This window comes from Empidonax traillii, unplaced genomic scaffold (genome assembly GCF_003031625.1).
Source record: "Empidonax traillii isolate 1590-97213 ecotype Southwest subspecies unplaced genomic scaffold, ASM303162v1 scaffold280:size897971, whole genome shotgun sequence".
NCBI classification, from domain to species: domain Eukaryota; kingdom Metazoa; phylum Chordata; class Aves; order Passeriformes; family Tyrannidae; genus Empidonax; species Empidonax traillii.
In genome coordinates this window covers 250,061-273,012 of record NW_020955473.1, presented here as the reverse complement: position 1 = coordinate 273,012, position 22,952 = coordinate 250,061, and the positions used below count along the sequence as shown (strand labels likewise).

At 39.7% G+C, this 22,952-nt stretch overlaps 1 protein-coding gene across 11 annotated transcripts in view; it reads right to left on the bottom strand.

Annotated features, from left to right (window-relative positions):
• Positions 1–8,256: 8,256 nt before the first annotated feature.
• Positions 8,257–22,952, bottom strand: part of ARHGAP12 (Rho GTPase activating protein 12) — an 82,435-nt gene continuing 67,739 nt past the window's right edge. For 7 of the 11 annotated variants that reach the window (XM_027890181.1, XM_027890189.1, XM_027890184.1 and 4 more), the window contains 9 exons: positions 21,844–21,948; positions 21,385–21,483; positions 18,765–18,873; positions 17,630–17,749; positions 14,667–14,765; positions 12,509–12,586; positions 11,561–11,695; positions 11,198–11,300; positions 8,257–10,785 (listed from right to left, as the gene is read on the bottom strand). In XM_027890181.1, the coding sequence (XP_027745982.1) occupies positions 10,611–10,785; positions 11,198–11,300; positions 11,561–11,695; positions 12,509–12,586; positions 14,667–14,765; positions 17,630–17,749; positions 18,765–18,873; positions 21,385–21,483; positions 21,844–21,948 (1,023 nt within the window). In that variant the 3' untranslated portion in view covers positions 8,257–10,610. The remainder of the gene's footprint in view (positions 10,786–11,197; positions 11,301–11,560; positions 11,696–12,508; positions 12,587–14,666; positions 14,766–17,629; positions 17,750–18,764; positions 18,874–21,384; positions 21,484–21,843; positions 21,949–22,952) is intronic. The other 4 variants (XM_027890183.1, XM_027890187.1, XM_027890182.1 and 1 more) reach the window with 3 other exon arrangements.

Genomic DNA, 22,952 nt, shown 5'->3' with positions numbered 1-22,952 from the left:
AACGAAAGGACAGAAAGGAAAAAAAAAAAAAAAGTGGAAAAAAACCTGCAAAACCAAAAAACCTGTCTGGAGCAAAGCAGTGTCGACCTAATCTTTGCCCTAGACTGTACTAAAGAAAATTGACTGACTTTTACTCTGTTGCCTAAGTGTGGACTGTCTAATACCAGAAAGGAGTAATTGCAGGACAGGAAGGGGCTCACTTGACCTGGGAGCAGGGATTTGCCCTGCTCAGAGCAGTGTCCCCAGCCCCGTGTCTGCCTCCCCACCACCACCCGTACCCTTTCATCAGCCCTACTGGGAATGCAACCAAGAAAAAATCTAGTTTATTTTTTGCTTTACATCTTCATTCTCAGAGCTAATTCCCTTTTTGGATCTTGAAATTAAAATAGTTATTGTTTGGAAAATCACTGGAAGTGTTTGGCAAAACTCAGCTATTTTTATTTTTTGGGCCTTGGGGTTGTTTCTTATCTGTTTTGGTAAGTTAAATTAGATGTCAAATTATTGCATGCAATGACATTTCCAATAAGTGCTATAATTTCAACCCTTTTTTGCTATGATTTTTTTTTTACTGGCTCCTTGCAAGACTGGTTTCTGATATAATTACTTTCTTTCAAATAGACTATGTGAAAAACTGCAATAACTGCTGGAGGTGTGCAGATCCTGCCAAAGTACAGTTTCTAGGCTTTGTTTTCCCCAGTGTGTATCCCAGAGATGAAGTGATGCCTTTTCCTCACCAGCAGCTCAGCTGACACAATCCCATACCAGCTGCAGCAGGGATCTGGCCTCTGGATCTGTAGCTGGAGACAGATAAAGTTAGAAGCATGTATGGTAGTGCTGATTGTATTTCAGAGTTTATTTATTTTAATGTAACTCGAGATCTCATCTCTCCTGTTACTTTTTACTTAGTATTTGTTAAAGCCTATCTTGTTATAATACAATTTCAAAATCATGTTGCATCCACCATGACAGAGTCTGTGATTTGCTATGGGCTTCTTCTGTTAACTTAACAGCTTTGCTTATACCTCCCCATTTTCCCAGTCTTAGCTGGAAGTCCTTCAGCTTATGTCCATCAAGAGATAAAAATAAACTGTAGGCTGCAGCTGAGTGTAGCTGGATGCTCCATTACTGTTGAGAAGCGAGGAGTCCTCAGGAAAGCAATGAAAAATTACCCCTCTCCAGGCAATGAAAAATGTCAGGAGACTCACGGTCTCTGAGGCCTTAAAGGAGAATAATTATGCCATGAACAGATTGCTGCGTGGCAGACACCTCGCGGCACTCTCAAAGAGAAGACTGTGAGACGCCCTTAAAAGGGACATCAGAGCCCTCACATGGCACTTTTTGGGAAGAAGTGGGTAAGAATAAAAAGACCATATGTCCAGACTGGCTGCCTTCATTGAGGCGAGCAGTCCTGTGCCTTCCAGAACTACTTGCAGCCAGGAAAATAAAGGATAAACATGGCCCAACAGATAATTGGGTGGGTATTTTTAACTGACCGAGGTGTGACCTTAATTCTGCTGGTAGCCAACCAATGCGAGACAGTCAAACAGAAATGAACTCTTAGACAAGGAGAGAACTTGGCCAAAATTTCCCTGGAAAAACCACTTGCCCCTGTGCTGGTGAGCATTGCCTGTCCTCTCCAGGGCATTCATCAGTCAGAGAGTACAGCCTTCCCTTGGCCTGGGCTGTGCCTCCTGCCTGTGCCCATCATGGTGAGGGCTGTGGTAGGGTGAGTCACAGCCAACCCAGAACCTCGCCCCTGGTTGTTGTGGCTGGCTTGGCCAAAAGTTAGAGCCCTCCTGACCATGTGGAGTTGCATCCAGTGTATGACTCAGGGTGCAGTATAAAAAGGGGGGATTTCTGTAGCCTACTAACATTCTTGAGTGTGCTCAGCAGAGGAGATGACCAGGACCGAGGCTGACCGATGTGATCAGGTCAAGGCAGTTCTGGAGCTATTTGTGCTTAATGGGTAACAGGGGCCAGAATCTGTGAGATATTTCATCTCCCTAGGAAAGGATCTGACAGACCTCGGTTCATTATCCTGAGAGAAGGTGACAATGCTGTTCTACCAGATTGAACAGTAGCAGGGTTAAGCTTACAAAAAGAGAACTGGAATCCTCCTAATTGTGTCTTCCCTCTCTTTTCAGTGCTTAAACCACAAAAAGTCACTGTGGAAGAGTGTGAGATTCTGCTGGGCAGCTTGGTGGGGAACAGAGCTTTGAGGGAGGGCAAGTACTTTGCCCGAGGTTTGTTTGCAGGGCAGGTGGGAAGGGGTCCAGATGGTGGGATCAAAGGAGCAGTAACTCAGTCACTATGAGTGCACCATCTGCTCTGCCCTGGGTTATAATTTCCAGCTCTTCCAACTTCATCCAGGGCTTTGTGATTTGTTTGGGAATCACTTTCTTTGAATAAAAAGGGAAATGGTGGTTCTGCTTTGCAGACCTTGAGCTACCTGTCAGGAAGGGTATTGGGGCACATATTCTGCACAGCAATGCACTATGGGGGAATCATTACTAGCCCCTAAACTACCACTGCATGGCTTTACAATATTTTCTTTTCAGAGTTTAAATCACAGCCTTTTCATGGGTGCCTGGAAACAACAGGAATTTCTGGCTTTGCCGTGTTCTTCCTGATGATGCAGGTGTAGTGCTGATCACCAGCTCAGGTGAAACAGTAATAAATAGCACCTCTGTATGTTCTCTTAATTTGTCAGGCAAATCTGCTAGGCTAAGCCAAATGTGCTAGTATCTTGCTTTATTTTAATATTGTTTCTTAATGTTCAGAGCCTTAATCCTTTTTACATAATTGTAAGATGCTAAGACCCACATAAAGTTAAATAATTCATTGTCACGACAAGCTTTGTCTTTGAAATAATAATCAAACTATATGTTTTTGATGTTTCTGTCCCCAGAACCTCTTCCAGATGCCACAAGGTAGCTAACAGCACTCTCTTTCAAGTGTTGCTTTTCATGCCCTGAGCAGAAATGTAATTCCAACTTTTCTTTGTCTCTCCAGTGCACAGCTCTTGCCCTCACAATGTGATTCACTGGGGGTCAGTGCAGTCCCTTTGCAGTGCCCTGGTGACAGTGAGGGAAGTAGTTTGTGGGTGCTGCTTCAGGCTCCCTCACTCTCACACACAGCCCAGCCCTTGTGGCAGCACTTTCTACCAGTGCTCTGGTCCCTGGTGTTTCAGCAGAGCTTTTGTTCACATGGACAGCAAGAGTCGCAGTTACCTGGGTGTTGGCATCATGCAAACCTGTTGATCTGAAAAGAGATAAAAGTAAACAGCTCATCCGGCACAGACCCAGTGCCACTGCCCGTGATGGCTTTCACTGTCCTCCCTGTTCATTAACGCTGGCTCTCCTTGCCAGCACTTCTCAGTAGAAGTGCAAATTTTGGAGCACTTGGATATATCAGCTGTTTTTCTGAGCTTTTGCTCCTCCCAAGGGTGTGTCTCTACAGATGTCAAGCAGAATGATTTGCACACCCTCTTCCCTTTCTTTACTTCCTCAAGAGAATGGAGAAGTGAGATATGGTAACCCTTTATCATTTCATGGACTGCTTAGAGATACAGGGAAAGATAGCTCACCAAATACATTGCAGAATGGGGGAAAAAAGTAGTGGATAAGGACAGATCGAGAGCTACTTAGATGTGCAAAAGGAAAAACTTTTGAGTGAGATGAGTATTATGTGCTAGACGAGACTGTCTGGAGGCTCTACCCTCTCCATTAATGAATACCTTTAAGAGCAGCCCAAACTGCTGCTGGGCCTGGGAGAAACACAGCTGTGTCTCCAACCCTGTTCTGGGTCTGCAGTTGTCTCCAGTGCTCCCGAAGGGCTGGGGATGCTTGTGCTGCTGTGTCCAGGCAGGGCTGGGCAGGTGTGCCGGGTGCTTGCTTTGCCTGTGTTTTTCCTGGAGGGGCTTCCCTTGCTGGGCTGGGAGAAAGGTTGTGGTGCTGGGTGTCATGTCCCACTGCAGGCCTGTGTGGGTGGGGGCTGTCAGGGTCCATTCATGCTTGGATCCCTGTATGGTAGCACCTGGCAGCAGTTCATGGCTCCAGGATTTCTTTATCTCGCCCAACTCTCACGTCACAGACTGTGGTAAAGACAGAGTAACTTCAGCTGGACTTTATTGAACTCGTGGGGACAGTGACTTGGTTCCACCATGACCATCCCAGTCCCCAAGAATGCTCAAGCACATCAGGGCTGTGGGTGATGAGTCATTTTTGTTCAATTGGGCAACATTAGGAGATAAATGGGAAGGAAGACTTGGCCAGGAGAAGCACTTTCATTTGATATAGGACATGAATGGCCTAGTAGGAACAAGGAAGCTGATGGCTAAATGGAAGGCTACATGCCAAATCCATTCATAGATTCTTTAAAACCAAAGAGAATGATTATAATCATGTCTGGCCTGTAGCATGCCACAAGCCTTAGCTCATGACCTAGCAAATTAGAAAGGCAGCAGGAAGGAAGGAAAGGCACTGGTCGCCCCACTTCTGGCTCATACAGCATGAGCAGTGCTTCTGCCACCTGAGACTGATGCTGGCAGAGAGGAGTTTGCCTTGCCAGCAACAGCAGCACTCAGTGTTTCATTGTGCTGCATCCTGCTCTCACGTGCTCAGGCTTTCTTTTCATCTCAGGGATGCAAAGAATGCCCAGGACAGCCACCTGGGGAGTTAGTTATGATTTTAAAGAGCTAATGATGCCGCCCACTGTTCAATGTTTATAATAAACTGTCCTCTCCCCCTCTTAACTAAATTGTGTATATACAGGGTAAGAAGCTATACCCAAGGACACCCTGAGCACTTGGCTTGCTACATGGAGCTGCTGTACTCCACAAATAGGAAAGGTAGACAGAAATTAATTTATTTTCATGCATTTGAAGGGGTAGGCTGGGAAGCTCAGGTAAAAAATGGGACAAGCATGATTCTGGTCTATAGCTGCAGTGTTTTAATGCAAACCTGAAGACTGTGCAGTCCTTTAGGCAGCTGGCTCACAGTTCAGCCTACACAAGTGATGTGGATGGGGATTCAAAGGTTGCATGGAATTCTATTGCTTTCCTTCAGTCTCATGCCAAATACAATACCTAATTGTTTAGCTTACATACATTTCTGCAATACCAAAGAAGAACACACACTCTGCAAAAGAGGGAGCAGCACGTAGCCTGCTTTACCTATTACCTGCAAAGGAACACTTTTTAATTCTCTAGTCCATGCTTTTATGCTGATGACTGCTTTGTAATGAAGTGTCTATGGCTGAGTGGCCCATGCCTCAGCCTCCGCAGGCAAAGCAGTGCTCTGGGCAAAGCACAGCACATTCCAGCCCCCGGGCTCCAGGCTCTTGTACAAATAAGGAAGCAAAAGGTCCAAGCTGGACTGACTTCCAGTACAGCAGGAATAGTAGGTGGATGAATAAAGTAAAAGGAGAGATTATTAGGAAAAAAAAAATCTTATCATTAAAACTTCAAAGAGAAAAGGACTAGAGTGGGACTAGCACATCAGCAAGAACAGCACTTCAGCTCTGAAACAGCTTTTTCATAATGGGAAATATGGTGGCATCCTTTATCCTACATTATGCTTTAAAGGAGAGCTGAGGGGAGACACTACCTTGTCTCAGTTTTTTTTCACAGAAGAAAGCTGTGAAGTTGAGCAGGTCACAGGTGTGCTTGTCAAGGCCAGCACCCACAAGATGTACCCACTCAGTCCTGAGGAAGAGTGTCCCTGCAGCAGGCAGGGACAGGTCAAGTGCTAGCAGACACCGCACTGCCCAGCCCGGGCTGATAGGAGAGATTTTCTTGGAAAAGTTGATTTTCAGTTCTGTTTCTAGGTTAGGTACTCCTTTACTGGAACAAGTAACTCATCAGGACACTCTCATGAAGGAAGCAAACAAGCCATCACCAGCTCAGAAACACCCTCTTCGTAAAGGCAGCGAGCACTGGCATGAGTGGCCAGGAAACATTCCAGCTGTTTGGTCACAGCACTTGATGAACTAGACAAGCTGACTAATGTTTAATGTGTATCTTCCGATGCATGACATAAGAAATGACAGCTTTTAATTATGGTATTTATTTCTTTAGAGGACAGCAGTTTCTTTCACACTATCTGAACAGATTTGTACTGTGTATGCAAATCTGAACTAGTTGTGAAGATAGTTTAGCTTGGAGCTTTATTGTTTTTGTGTGTAGTCTCACTTTTCAGCTTCATACATTTCTTTCTTCTGGTGTGCTGAGGCTGTAACAGTGCTTCACAGGATCTGGTGCCCCAAGGGTTGGATCTCAGATGGAGCGCTCAGTGCCACACTGAGAACAAGTTTATTTTTGTATCGTGCAGATGCTGGATGAAGGAACATAGTTCTTGACTTCAGCACTCAGGTGTTTGTATCCAGTGAAGCTGGACTCAATCACACCCCTAAGGAGCTCACACATAGAAGCCACTCTGGAAAAGCCAGAGAAAGCTGGGTACTGCCATTTTGTAACATTACTTAACTCCACCTGTTTACAGAGCAAATTATCCTTAAAAAATATAGCCAGGCCTTCATCTGTATTGTAATAAGTGCAAAAGAATAAAAAGAGGAAAGAAAAAACAACCCCAACCCACACTCTTGGCAGCCTGGCTCTCTCCCAGGTCTCTGGCCTGGATTCCTGCAGTTCTGAGTGACTATGTTTTTGCTATCTTGCTTGTCTGTCACACCTGCTTTGTCTGGTTGCCTTCAGCGTTTTGCATTTACTTATTCCCACACTAAGAATCTCTCTCCCCTTCCCCAGCCAACTTTATTTTAGTGCAATAAGCTGCAAAATGAGGTTCCAAGAGAAATAAAACTGACACTATCCCTGCTTATTCCACTTTGCAGTTCTGAGTTAGATGTATTCAACATCTTTTATCTTTTCAAAGTAGCAGCCGAGTACCTTACCAAACTAAATCCATTTGGGGAAGTTGTAGGAAAGTAATATTAGAGCTGCCATTTAATTCCAAGGCAATAAAAAGGACTGAGAGGCCAAGTTGCCTCTGAATGTCTTTCATGTTGGTTTGTTACACAGTGTGAGCTTGTTTTACAAGTGCTCTGTTTACAAGAATGCTGGGGGAGCTGGAGTTGGGGGGGGGGGGATGTTCATTTAAGTCCCACATTCACATAGGGCTACTTTTGTAAAGGCCTGATCCAGTCCTACCAGCTGCTTGCCCACAAAACTTTGCAATTGTGGAGGCTAATTAAGATTCTTCAGAGGACCTCTCCTTTCCCAGCGGCTGCAGTGGCCTCATCAGACATGCTGTCCCTCCCCTTGGGCCCAGCAGAATACCCTACTGTGCTTGGTTTATGTTATGGCTTATGAATTAACCAATTGATTCTGAAAATATCATCACTTTAGGGCTAAATAAAGCTGTTCCCTTTAAGTGGAAAAAGTCAGGGCCCTCCATAGGAATAAACTAATACTGTACTACCTACAAACTCCCTTCCCTCTGAGGCTGCCAGCTGAAGATTCACTTGCCAGGATACAATGGGTTCAGCACAAAGGGAATTTATCATGGATTTCTGTGAAGATGGGGAGGAAAGCCAGGGCCCAGGCAGTAAGCGTGACCTATCCACTTGCATGTAAATAAAGCTTCCTGCAAGCGACTGCGATTCAAAAAAAACTAGTTTACATGAAATGACTGTGCATATTTGCCTTCTTTGTTTCCACTTCTCTCTCCAGCTTCAAAGAGACCCATAACTGGTATAGATAAAGCATGTCTGCAAGTTGTTTGGTACTAATGCTGTGTAGCTGAACTATAGAGTTGAACACAGCTCCAGTGCTGGAGCAAACAAAAATTTCAGCTGGCAGCAATACATAAATGTTGGCCCTCCATTATCTTTGAGTGCTTATGGCCTCAAAAATGTATATTCAAGCCTTAAATCGGTTTTAAGCCAAAACCAAATCTGATTTAGAGCCTAAACTGAGGAATATATTAAATTAACTATGTTTCATCTAATACAAATAGCTTTCCCCTGCTGTGTCTGTGCAAACCCCTGGTTTTGAATACTTAGAAGAAAGCTAACTGCAGGAACAAGACAGGAATTTTCAAGCAGTAAAAAACCCCTATGTGGTGACATACACAGTTTTAAGTTTGTCACAACAAATGTACCATCAGACTGGACTTCATCCTCCTCCTCCCAAATGTTTCAAATGTTTACCTACACATCTTCCAATTAAAAAGAATATTCTCCTATCCATAAACTAAAAATTAGAATATTAAGAGAACTTCACCGCACAAAACCATACTATATATTCGTAATAACAAAATGCTTTATTTGGGGCGAATACAAGGAAAAGTGTGACATCCTCATTATCAAATTGCTTTAAAAAGGCATTCTTCCTTTGAAAAAGGTAACACTCGTACAGAAAAGGTGACCGGTGAACAAGCCCTCTCATTTAGCAGTGGGAATTCTTTCTTACTTTACAGCCAAAGTAAGGATTTGAACGATGTACAGCCACAGATTTCAACTTTGCTGGTATTTTCAAGTAGCTTGGGACATGGCCGCCGCTCAGCACTGCTCCGGTGTGACACACCCTGGAGATGGGGCTTTCACAGCTCTCACACAGGTCGCTTTGCAACAAACCACAAGACTTCACCATTACCACAAGAAGACACTGAGAAAGCCACAGGGTAACTAATCTTCTCGCTTATCTCCAAAAACTTCTCATGCAAACCCTATGCTCATGAAATTCTCGTACCATTTATCTGATTACGCCTCAGTGCGTCACCACACATCCCCTCTGCTGTAAGCCAGGGCTGTGTGTGGAAGGTACACAGCAGATCAAAGGTTACTGACATACAATCACTTCCTCAACATAACTGCTTTCTGTACAGTAGGTTCCAAATTGGGATGCATTTTAAAGACTGCGAATTTATATCCATAAATTACTTCTGCCCTCTCTAAACCTTATGTTAGAATTTAAGTTGTTAAAGGAAAGGACTGGGAAGTTCCTAGAATTGTCAGGTTATAAAGCAGGCATTCATCTTTTAGTTCAGTGTGACAATTTTTTGCCACAAGTGGTATCCATTCATGCTAAGGGGTAAGATACATTGGTCTTGTTTAAAGGGGGTTCACGTTGTCTGAAGTGCGAATGGCAAACTCTAAAAGAACTATTGGTTTTCTTTATTCAGGTTAGACATAACAAATATGTCAGATACAGCAGTTAGTCTAGAAAAATACATTTAAAAAAATCTTCAGCAGACCATGCTCCCTGTAACAAAATCTTTCAAAACCAATTTTACAAATTATTCTACATTAATGTAAAAAGAAAATCTTAAATTTAGCATCATGGATTCCACCAAATATCTATCTATCTATCAAAACATGACTTTCACTATTTGTAGATGTTAGAATTCATAATACATTTTTCTAATGTATCCTGTACATATTAAATAACCTAAAGAGGCTCCTCTTGTAGTGCATTAACAACTTAGCAAGCACACTCAGTATTTCTCCAGTACCATTTGCATTACAGTTATTTGCCCGCAAATGTAATTAACATCTAAAAGTGCACACAGTTAGATTCCCTCCCTCCCCATAACCTGTTTCCCTGCTGAAACCCAGACATCCACTGGAAACATTATGCCACTGTAGCTAATCTACCCATGATTAGAAATGTGTGACTAAAGTGTTCTTAAACTATACAGGGACTGAATTATATACAAGAATCAAAAGAACAGCCCATATTTACATTGAGAATGAACTTCCACTACCACAGCATTATACCAAGAACTCAATACAGTGTTACAGTGGGTGTTTACTTAGGACTTCAGATTTAGATCAGTATAACACAAAATTTAGCTCAAGAAATACCCTGAAAAAATGAACATGTTTATTAAGTATTACTTCTGCTATACCACAAGACAAATATCCATTGCTGGATATTCTTACAAGTTCAGTGTTTGAAACAGTGTAATAGTGTGCTGCTCTATGAAGCAGCTAAGAACTTCTAGAAAGGTTGCTGGGGAAAAAAAAGGGAGAGAAAGAGAAGGAGGAAAAAAAAACTACAACAGAAAAAGGAGGGAAAAGAAAAAAAAAACAGAAGGAAAAGGGGCAGCAGATACCAAGTGAAGCATTGGATTTGAATAACTAATCCAAACTGTTAGCACAAGTCTAAGACCGTCACTGCATGCAGAAACCCCTTGGAAAAGTGTCATAGAGATCTGAGTAGGTTGTAATACACAAGCTTAAGATGTAACTTCACCAAATTTTTCCTTGCCATTTGACAGGATTTTTCCTACCAAGTGGAAGAATTTTGAGATTAAATTCCAGATTATCCAGTTTGAGATTAATGGCTTTACTCTCCAAGAACTCCAGTGTATGAACCTATATTACATTTTTCCAATGCTACTTAAAAAAGGCAAACTATAAACTTCTCAGTTCACTTTTTACATTGAACTTCTCAAAGAAATCCAAAGTATTGTCTTTAATTTGCATTAAAGTAAAGTGGTCAAACATTTCTCCTGTTTCTTCCCTCCCCAAAAGTGCAAAAAAAAAAAAAAAGAGTTGCTGCTTGGTCCACAAACATAAAATAATTCCTTCTGATGGAGAGGAGTACTGCTGCCAACCCATCACTTCCAGTTTCTACTTCAAGAAAAATGTCAGCGTCCAAAGATGGAATTCAATTCCAGTAGAATTAACTCAACAATCTGATTCTGGTATACTGTGTGGACTGCTATGTTACCAGTCTCTTTCTCTGGTTTTAATAAGGTTGGACCAAAAACTATTGCTATACTTTGATAGGTCATTCGGTTCTTTTCTCCATTTTCTACAACTCTGAAAGAGAAAAAAAAATACACAAAAAGAGACTTATCAGTGTTAATAGGATGACAGAAAAAGACACAATCCAAAGCAAAAGACTAGTCACAGTATTTATTTAATGAGCAGCCTTGTTATTAGGACATGCAGCTGCTGTAATACCCCCCTCTACGAAAGTTTTGTTTTGAAATGTCCTCTCACAATCCCTCAAACATAAGGGCTTGGCAGTAAACATCACAACTATGAAACACACTGTCTAAGGTCTGTTTGCTGCTCTGCAAGCTCATATAAAAACAGACTGACATACTGCTCATATCAAGTCCAATACAGGACATGAAAATGCAGTGGAAACCTAGTACTTTTAATTGGATTATTTAGCTTCAAGAGAGGGTCAGCAGTACAAAGCCTTTCCTTCTATCTGTTTACTTACCTCTTCAGGTGTCTAAAGAGTACCTGCATAGTGTCCTGATTTGGTTTTGGCAACTGTTTGATTAAATCTTTAACAGCAGGGACACGCTGCCTTGGCTCTTGCTCTGCAAAAGGATGAGGCATACAAACAAAAATTCAGTATTTTTGCTTAAAACTTTGGCATACAATTTAACAGGCTGGAAACAAAAGCCATGGCAATACGAGATAGGACACTGCCACCTCCTGACCGGCCCCTGCACTGCAGACAGGCAATTTACCGCCGTTTATAACCAAAACATTCTTTTTATGTCCAAAATAATTAAAACAATTTCTACATATTAAGTAGAACTCCTACAAACACCAAACCCATGTTTTTCAGACTTACTAATTGCATTGACAAAGTCATTGAAGTGATTGTAAGTGAACAGCGGCTCCGGCAATTCTCTGAAAAACATCTTTAGAGCTCCTGTGATGACATGAATATCTTCCCATTTACTGTCATTCAAGTCCAGTTTCTCATCTGAAAGAGAAAAATTAATAATTAATGTATTAATTTAACTACAAAAGTCTTTTTTGTTTGTTTGTTTTCAATAAATTTAACTGTTCTTTTGTACTTATTACTTTTAAAGGAGTGAAGATTTGCTCCACTTCCTGCCCCTTCTGTATCCCATTCAGGGATACAGAGCTGTGGCAGCATAAAAAGGGATACAAAACCTCAACCACTACTGGCAGCTCCCCTACACTGAGGGCATTTTCCAGTAGGGAACAGGAGCTGCTGACATAACACAAAATTTTTTCCTGTCTGTCAATTAGGAAATGAGAGGTCAGATTGTGGATGGGCTACTGTCCCCTTCCTAGCTGCACTGAGCAAAACACTATGACATCACCAGACAAAAGGGTTTTATACACAGACCATGGTAGAGTTAAGCCCCTCCACACTAAAAGGCAGTAGCAAATCTCATTAAAAAAACCCCTTAGCTTACAATTTTAATGTTAGTGGAAGGTTAACATGCTTGCTGTTTTTTCCATAAGGTATGGAGTTATTTTGTTCGAAATAATCCCCTCTCCTCAAATTCTACTACCACTTTTCTTGAGAATTCTATTCTAGCAATGCCTCTATGCTCCACATGAGATCAAGCCTCCAGGCTGTTGGGTTTTTCAAGTGGTGTATATTGCATACTAAAATCCGCAATTCTGAAGTAACTTTACTTTGAAGATGGCAGTAATTTCTCGTGATACACTACAGTTACAGAGAAAATTTTTTCCTGAGCTTTCTATGAACTTCAACCATCTGGAAATATATGCAACTGTAATATAGTTGGAGGAAGCTTACCATGGTTGACCGCAAATCTTAGTTTCTGTATCACTGCAAGATTGCCACTAACTCTGTATAAGCCGTCAATGTCTAATCCTGAAACAAAAAGATAAATCCATTTTAATACCTCACACGTATTTGAATTCTGAAATCATTAGGTTGCTTCTTTATAGGTCTACTCTGCAAAATTAAAACCAAAAGAAACCCACCTTGTACCAAAGGGGAACAAAAAGGTTAAATTAGCTTTTTTTTTGATGGGAAGGGCTTATAATAAAAGGAGGTTTAATTTGCTGACACAGGTTTGGTAGGGCCAAGTTCAAAGTGGTCTCTAGAACTTCCTATGCAAGTAGAAATGAGGCAACAGCTCTGAGTTTCCCCAATGAGACTAGTTATGTATGTCTTGGTGGGTGGGCAGGGAATACATGGGAGTCCAACATGCAAGAACCACATATTTTGTGGATACAATGTTCAATTTTTTAATGTATGGTGAACAAGTCCAATCAAGTCATGCATAGAGAGCATCTCAAAGTTGCCAAGTGACCAGGTTTGCATAGAGAAGGAATGCTGTGCATGCACAGAGCTACCCAACAGCCTACAACACTAAAATGGGTAGTCTTTGTCTTAAAGGATTGCACACTCAACCAGAAAAGAAGAAAACTGTATTTCTGTGGTTGTTACTGCAGTTAATCAGCAGTGATTAGGAGTTAAAGAGTTTATTTTAAAAGGCACTTGAATTCAGCATGTGAGCCAGTGCCACTGAGCGGGTGAGTGTTGCCAGAATACCTGCAAATCCCTGTAGCTCCTCACGGAGTTGTCTGATGCAACAGAGCACAGTTACCAGCATCATCTGACATCTCCCTTTTCCCCACAATCCACCAGTCATTCCTTTACAGAAAGAACTGATCTGAGGTGTATTGGTAACAGGAAGAAGAGTTGAAGTGGGGGGGAAAAGTTTTTCATTTCTGTCAGCTTCCCCTCTGGTATTTAAAAAAGGAAAACTTCACTATCTTCACTGTAGCCCTGTCTTTAAAATAAAAAAGAAATTTAAAAAAAAAAAAAAAAAAGAAAAAGGAACAAACCAAAATAACCTCTTTCTTACAACCTGCACACACAGATGGAATAAAAAAAGCCTGCTGTCACAAGCAAGGTGGCAGTTTGTCAAACTGGAGTAAGGCAATGGAAGCCGTTATTTTTCCCCTCCCAGGCCATAAGAAAACAGCATTGAGAAAGAGGTTTACAGGCTGCAACAAAATCCTAAATGAAGTTTCCATGGAAGATGCCTTAGAACTCACATGTATTCCCCTGTAACACTTACCCTGATTCTCAAGAGAACCTTCCAGATTAACGGACTGGAATATATCTGAATGATGATTATGGAGATGCCATAATCCCCTCTCAGTCATCTTTTCCAAGAGATAGGGCAATGACAACAGCAAGAAGTAAGCAAGAAAACCAGTAGAGACTACAGGCAAGTCAGGAGGCACAACCAACATATTTTCAACAAATATCAAAGATGTCCTTTACAGCAGACAACCCAGAATGTCACATGTAGTTTTCAAAGTTTCTCAGTTATTAGGTAGGAGACTCTTATTTGCAATGAAAGCAAACAAAAATTGACTCAACGTGTAGGCACTGATAATCTCCAGAACTGCATAAAATTTAGCAGTCGATGTAACTGGTTGAAAGGCATCAACTGATAGACTTGTCTTCTGGCAGTCAGTGCATATACAGAGCAGGAACACAGCCTTTTCCTAGAAGTTTGTTTCAAGGAAGTTTTAATACAAGTGATTGTCAGCATGCTCAAACCTTCAGAAAATGAATGGTTGCATTTTGTCTCTCTCTTTTAATCTGAGAAGAAACTTGATGGGTTGGGCTCTTCTACTACTTCTTGTAATCCCTCTTTCCTTAGAGCCTTGCTGCCAGGAGGCTGTCCTGCCTTCTCATCAGCTTGAAATATACTGAACCAGATCAGTTTCTCAGATATAGGATTTCCTCCCCTCTCCCCATTTTGGATTCCACTTACATCCATATTCTTGAAAACCCAATGCTAATTACAGATAACAAGTTTCAGATTATTTTCTCCAAGTAAATCTACAGCATTTTAAGATTAAAACATTCAAAATTAGGTAAGAGTGGTGAGTAAGAGAGATTTGAAAACAAAAAACTTCAACCATACCATGTTCCTCAACATGCTCAATGCACAGCTTCACGAACTTTGGCACCGTGCCGTTTTCTCTTTGACACAAGCTGGTGAGATTTGAACCAAAAACTTGATCTGGAACCAAGTAAAGAGACTGATTTACAGTGGAACAGGGCTCAAGTGACAGAACTAGTTCAGGTTAAAACAAACCTCTACAAAGGGCAAATACTGGATACAATTGTCACGGTATTGGAGTGGAAATAGAAAAGTTTTGAAAAGAGTTTGCAGCAGCTCCCAGCGAGAAAAAGCTCCCAGTAAGAAAGAGTGTCAGCAGTTAGACAAATGTGAGCCTCTGAATAAGCAACTTCTGCTACTGAAATCATTTTAACCCATCAGGTGATACTTGTAAGAGTCATACAGTCAATAATGTAATGAGAAATGCAGTGGATTTAAACGTGTCCTGTTACTCTGTTCCCATTCTGACTTCAAAATATATTTATTGTAATCTTTGTTAAAAATGTGAACAGAGATAATAAACTTTACCAGAGTGAAAGCTTTAGGCATTCCTTGGGGGAAAACCTTGTAAAATTTCTTTCACTGAACCTACTGTTTAACATAGCAATACATATCAATTTACTTTAACATATAGTCTTCTAACATTTTTAAGTTCCGACACAGATTTGTAAAAAATCCTTAATATCAGAGGTCTGAATGGATACAGATGTGACCATGCATAGGCAACCTCTCTGCAAGGTCAGAATCTAAATACAGATATTTATGGTCAAAGATAAATTTGAGTCTTGTTTTCAAAACCAGAGAATCCAGGGGTAGTGCTTTCTACCATAAACTGAAGCAAAAATGAAAGTCAGCTTGGGCAGAGAAGAGAATTTTGCAATGTCTCAGTGCATCTCAGCAATGTTAATTCCTCCTATTTCAATTATGTTTTCACCAAAACCTTTAATACACCCATTTCTATGGCTTTCATCAAAGATGGTCAAACAATAGATGACCACCTCTGTTCAGATGCATGAGACAGAGAAGCAAAGCTCACACTCTAAAGGGAAGAACGTTTTTGTTTGGTTTTTTTTAACCTGTTAAATAAGGTTATGTAAGTGGCCATCTTCCCAGAATGAAGTACATCTTACTTCAGAGCTTCTGCAGAGACTGCTCTTGCATTTACACCATGCACAGTATCTACTTCATTGCCATTTTTCACGTTTAGTAATTTAAGTAGATTCATTAACAACTCTCGCATCTTGACAACTGCTTTGAGAAATCCAAACAGCACACCAAACCTAGTATACAGTATAAAAATGGGCATTTAATGATATTATTAGCTCTATACACATAAGGTCAGTGGTCCAAACCACCTGGAGCCCTGCTGCAGCGACTCACGCAGCCAGCTGTATAAGCAGAATCAGTAGGAAAGGATTGAAAAAGTGCACAGTAGAAAGCCAGGCTAGCATGCAGCTGTGGCAGGTAAAGCAGTGCAGATTAGGTAGCAGAAGAAAATAGTAGCACGTAACAAAGTACAATTGCCTTTGACTTTATTAAATTTCAACATACACAGGAATAATATTTTTCTTATCTCAAAAGTAACTTCTGTACTTTTCTTTTTCCATGTGACAAAACTTTAGCACAGTTACTTCTCCACTTAGTGCATGCTGTTTTAAGTTCATTTTTTTTTTTCTAGAACTTCTCACTATTTTTTCTGCTCATACCGGGTTTGCCAAGCTTTCCATTTACTAAGCTTGTTCTGTAGCAGCCACAAAAAAGTACGCTAGTCTTTTAAATAAAGACTTCTGTATTCTTCATTCATACAGCAAATGTAAAACTGTACAGTGCAGATCCAACTTATAAAATTTACATCATGCTTTTAAATAAAAACAAACTCTTCATTCCTTAACATCTTTATTAAAAATCCAATCATTAGCACGCACATGTACAAATTAAACTTGGCTTAGTGTTTACTGTTGCTAATGTCAGAAGTTACGTCACTGAGCCATGACATGAAGACTAAGCTGTAAAGCAGAGCAAAGTGTCGAAGTCTGGGAATAATGCCTCCTTATCCCAAACAAAATTTCCATCATTTACAATTAAATTATATTTGCAGATACACAAATATATCAAACACCACATGCAAGAGAAGCACACCTGTTAAAGTATGCAGTTAGGCAAATCACAGGAGGATTTGGTCTGGTATTTGCCCACCCATATGCTATTTTGACCCTAGTAGAGCACCATCTACAAGTCCTGCTAAAGCATATAAATAAATAAATAAATGAAGTTTTACAGTGAGTACCAAATCAATAATTTACACAAACAAATCAAATTAAACCTGTGCAAATACTGTTCTTTGAAAGTTTCTACAAGCGTGACAAAAGGAAATCAATTCTTTCATAACTTTGACTCAAGAGTATCTGTAAGACTCATTGTTTGAGAAACAAAACAATGTATACATTCAAAAAAAGTTTAGGGGAAAAATGTTTCAGCTAGGATTCCTTTAACCTTATACTGGTTTGCCTAAATATCTCATTTCTGGCACAATTGTCGGGTTCCACACAGACTAAAACACCCTTGTGAATCAGGTGAGCACATGCACCCAGCTTTGTACCCAAAGGGCTTTTCTTTCCCTGGTATGCACAAGTGATGATCAGCTATCTGGAGTTTCCAGCTCAGAAGAGTGAAAGGCAGTGCTTCTTAGCAAAACAGTCCAAGTCCAAACGGGCTCCTAGGCCCTCAGTTTTCACTGCAGTTTTGCCAGCAATGAGCTGAAGGAGAGCTCATTGCTCATAAACCCCTGTGCAGTTTAATGGCTCGTAGCAGCGCTCAGAAGTACAACAGTCAATCACCACTTCCACTATACATCCAAGACTTTTGTTAAACAAACCATACACATGTATTTTACTCTGGAACTAGACCATTTCAACCCCGTTTTACACAAGAACTACAAAGCTCAGCTTTTCAAATTATTTCCTCTGTTAAAAAGGTTCATTTACCCTTAATGTAGCCTTTTTCACGGACGGCTTGTAACGTAGGGCGCCGTGTAAGAAACTTCTTGAGCTTCGTTTTGGTCTTTTTCTGATCTGTGGAATCTATATTGCTAGGGGCTTTCACCGCTGAAAAGAGAAACATGTTTAGCACTTCTAGCCACAGAACCAACATTGCATTTATCAGCCAAGAAAATATAAAAAAAAAAAGAAAATTAAGCTCCAAGATACACAGAAAAGCTATTAAAATTCACAATGCATCCACAATTTTTACCTTAACTTTTTGGAAGTCCTCATAAATAGCATCCAATTTTCAAACCACTAAGACAACCCTGCCACAAAAAGCCTGCAAAGCCAACTAAATGGCAGCTTACATAAGGAATTGGTGTGGGATTTTAAAAATACAGCTATGTTTGCAAACCAGCTATGTTTGCCTCTCATTAGATTAGCTGTTTTGAAAGAAATAAATATTTTCTTGGAAATTACATATAAGATCCTGGAAGGTAAATACAGAAAACAGTCTGCCCGATTAATCTTTCTGTGCACAGGAAGTTAATTTCTGTGTCTTAAAGAAATTTAGCTCCAAAATTCTGAAGTTGTAATTAAAAATGTTTAGTTTCTCTAAATTAGCCAAGACATCATTACCAACTTAGTGAAACTGCAGTTTAAGTTAATAGTGCAAATATTTATAGATGCTGTGCCACAGATAAAAAAATCAAGTAAAACTATTCTAATCGGTAGAACAAAAGAATTCTTATTCAAAACTATTTCTAAAAGTCAGATAAAACAAACACCCAATTACTTCTGTGCATTTGACACCACCTTGAAAATAATTCATTTCACCACCATTTATTTTCCCATTTTTAATGTGTTATACAGCAGAAGATAGAAACATTTCACACTTTTTTTTATTTTTAGTTTGATTAATAAAACATGGAGGAAAATGTACCAAAAAAATTACCAGGAAAATTTACCAAATGGCATTAGGATGCAGAATGAACTACATAAAAACCTGTTTCCAAACTTGAATAGTTTCATTTTTATGTGTCCTTTTGAATTCTTCCCTATTTACACATAATAGTGAAGATGCAGAAAATCAAAACTGGCATTGCTAGAATCAATTAATGGAAAAATTTCAACTCACAACGAAGTTTCTTAGAGTCTTTATTCTCCTTCTCTTTCTCTTTGTCTTGTTTTTCCACCCCAGGAGAATCTGGTACCTCATCTTCTAATGCTTCATCAGACTCTATTACCTATTAGATTTAACAAGGTACACAGTGCTCAGTTTGCCAGTTCACAGAATGTAGAATTAACACACGTTTTCTGTAGACAGTTCTGCAATACATAATTTTTGCTCGCATAATGATATTCAGTTGGTTCTTTCCTGAACTCTAGGTGTTAAATGTATCTTCAGGGATGATACCATTTCTGGCAGACTGACTGACTTTGAGAAACACTGTTTCATTGGAAGACTCAATAAAGTTTTCCTGGACACTGAACAAAGTACAACCAGCCCTTTGTGATAACACATCATTACATCAACCAATAAACAATAGAAGATATTTTTGTTTAGGTTTACTTTCCAAATCCAATAGACAAACATCAGCTATTTAATAGTCTGCTGCAAAAATGTCTGACTAATTAGAGTTGAACACTTCTAGAGCATTTACCCAATTTCTTATCTCTGTAATTAAAATTTTCTTAATAGAAAATAGGACTACCAATTGGAAAATTTCACTGTCATAACATACAGTGAATTCACTCTGAAAAAATAAATGTGCTCCTGCCTAAAACTCTTGCCCTGTGTTACTGCTATCTCAGCATATTCTCATCGAACACTGTCAAGTGAAAATGTAGATCACACTGAAGTGTGGAGGCAGGTAATCTGTACACCTGCAGCCTCATACCTATGCTATGTGCATGACTGCACATCAGGACATAGGAAAAGAAACTTCCTCTGGTTTCAGGACAACATATTCCCTTCCAAAACCACATTTTTTCTTACTTCACTTCTACTGAAGTGAACTGGACTGCCTACACAGTTACCAAAATCTGACTATAGAGCACCTTCTGTTACGAGGAAGGACCCTTTAAAAATAAGGCAGAGTGGTGTACTCCAGAGCATCCAATGAGTAGCAGCATGACTTCATTGACTAAGTTGCATTTTAACTCAAAGTGCAGGTGTTGGCTTTAAACACTTTCATTTCTTGTTACTTTTCAAAAACTTTGGACAGGCTTGTTACACAAAGATCAATTTATTCAACTGCCCAATTTATGTCCTCAAGGATCCTCTGCCATTCTTCAAGAGGCCTCAAAGCTCTTTAGGATTCACACATTTTAAACCTAGTAACTGCTCTGGGAAAAGAAAATCACCTGGAATCTAATTTGTATTATGTAACAAATCTAATCTAATAACCTGGAAATTTCTGTATGCAAAAAAGAGTCGTCATATCCTTTGTAGGTAGCTATTCCTCTTGCACAGCATATTGCCACAATAGCAAAGAGAACAGAATCTCATCTGCCCCTTCTTTTGAGGAAGATTTCATTGCACTAGGAACTAGTCATGGGAAAAAGATTCACAGCTACTATTACCATAAGCTTCCCAAAATTAAAACCTGGCTTTGAATCTGATGGATTTCTGTACCCAAAGCTTCAGTGCTCCAAGCTATCAGGTAGTCTGACATACTTTAACTCATCCCTTGTTATCTTGGGTCTCTTGGTTACCAGTTCCCAGCAGTAACAATACATCACCATTTCTTCCAGAGTGCTGATAAACTCTCCTTATTCCACCATTCACTTCCTCAACCTAACACATAGTATCTCACTCACATCTCAGCATATCTCAGCCTTTCCATCCCCGTGCACATTTAAGCAGGGAAGAAGTGGCCTCACTTATGTTACACGGGCCAGACAGAAGGGTGTCACTGAGTCACTGCCTTGCCTGGCTATTAAGGGGTCATGACATTTGCATACCAGGAGAAAGCAGATTAGAAGTCTAAATCATGAGCACTCAGAAGTAAACTGAACTATTCATATTAGCCTGCTGTGTTTTGGTGGAAAATAGCCATATATGAAAAACATCAGAGCCAAGAGAAAGGAAGGCCACTGAGTGGCATTGAAAGCAACATAAACGGAGATAATGGGCAGCAGCCAAGTCTGTAACTATTAAAAAATAAGAATACACATGAAGTAAACTTGATATGAGAGAAATATTTTCCCCAAGATCTCTCCAGCTCCTAAATTGTTCTTCTGGTTTGGCAATATCATGATCAAACGCTCTAGCACTTTACTGACAATTAAGCAGTTGGCACTACGCTGTCAGATAGAAAGAGATAATACAGTATTTTGCCAGGGCTTTTAATTTGCACTTTAGTGCAGCCTTTCTAAGTGAACAGCACTATCAAATACTGACAAATGTGTCATGAAGCATTCCCTTGGCCATCCTCTCGCTTCATTCCCTCTCTATCAGAACCTTTCACATCACTGAGACAGGCAAGTATTCGGCCACAAAAGCAAGTTCATTTCTGAGATGGAGGTCAGCCCACGCTTTCTCGTTCTTAATCCAGTGGACCATCTTTCTTCCTCTGCCACTATTAATTGTATTTCACTTCTCACCATCAGGAACTGCATATCCTCAAATTCCTGCTCCCTCTCAAGAAGATCAGTAAATGAAGATGTACATGGAGCATTAGAAGCTATTACATTAATCAGTTTACTAAGTAATATTACCTTAAAAATAGAGCCTTCATGACTCAAACACATACCTGATTATTGATGGTATAGTTAAGAACTTTATACCATTCATTAATAAAGCTGTCATTATCAGATTGAATTAGGAGCTCAGTTCCTTGGCGGGTTTTCAGCTTTAAAGAAATAAAAACAGGTATCATCAGAATTGATAAACACACTACAATTCAAAAGTGAAATTACCCAAATCAAATTAAACTTCTCCCTGGCATAACTGTTAGGTAATACATAGCCACTCAAGAACACTTATCAGTAAAAACAGTAAATAACAGTCTGCTTAAAATTGAAAAGCATATCCCATACAGAAATATTTAAAATGGATGTTTCTTGCAGGTACCAAAGACACCATATACATTTAAGCTGGTAGAAATGGATAAAAATCTTTTTTTTGAGGTTTTTATTTTAATTTCAAAAAAACCCCTCTTACATCAGTAATTGAAGTGCATAAATTTCTTCATTCAAATAAAATAATTCACCTCAATAACATTCTTTTTGCTGGATTTGTCCTTTGAGGCCCAGTCAATCAATGCCCCTTTGAGATCCACTGTAAATTCTGGCTTAGACTGATTGACACCAAACTTCTGGAAAAAAATAGGAATAATGATGACAAACTTAAAAACAAAGAAATTTCTTACAGGTACACAATTTGGCAGTCCCCTAAATACAACATTGTTATTTACAGTCTATACAACTTAACCCAAATACAGTATTTTGCCACAAATCAACAGGCATGATACCAGGAAAACAAAAAACCTTACACAGAACACCCTGTAAGCATATCTTTTACAAGCTGCTCAAATTAAAGCCTTAAAAATTCCATAACTAAGTGCCAATCAGATTCCAGCAGAGCTTTTCTCCCTATCAGAAATTGCAGAAGTCTAAACAGCATTTGATTGTAGCTCGATTTTAATCAAGATAGTCACAAGCTTCAAACAAAACGAGCTAATAAATAACTGAACAAAAAAAAATCCCAAACACTCCATCACTTCATCAGTGGTTGTATATAAACCCCAAAATCAAACCAGACAGGAAGTTTGCTCGACAATAATCACATCCCTCCACACTGAAAGAGCACTTTCAGTTTTTACATTTATCTATAAATTTTTATTTATTATGTTTTGGAAAACATTTATGCCCCAATGCTTTCATATTTTTGTGTAGTGCTTCCATTGCAATACTGGGGCATATCTTACCAAGTAAACAGAATTCATTGTCTAGCTACTAAACTAGCAAATAACCAAAGCAACGAACAAAAAAACCCAGAAACATTTAACCCACAAGTAACCCTTCAAACAGTTTGGAAACAAACATCAGGGAGCTATTTTTACCTACTACTTTTATATCTATGCTAGCTATTTAATTTTTTTTAAATAAAGTACTTTCACTAGGATTTCAACATAAACCACATAGCTTTGAAATGCAATTCCTAAAGGAAACCAATTCAGTGGCCCATACGATAAAAAAAAAAAGCTTTAATTGTGAGTAAAATATGGAACAGGAAAAGCTGTAAGTCACTGAGTTTTAGCATACAAATTTAATGTTGTAGTTCCGGGGAAAGCTTACAGCATCTGCTCCATCAGAAAGA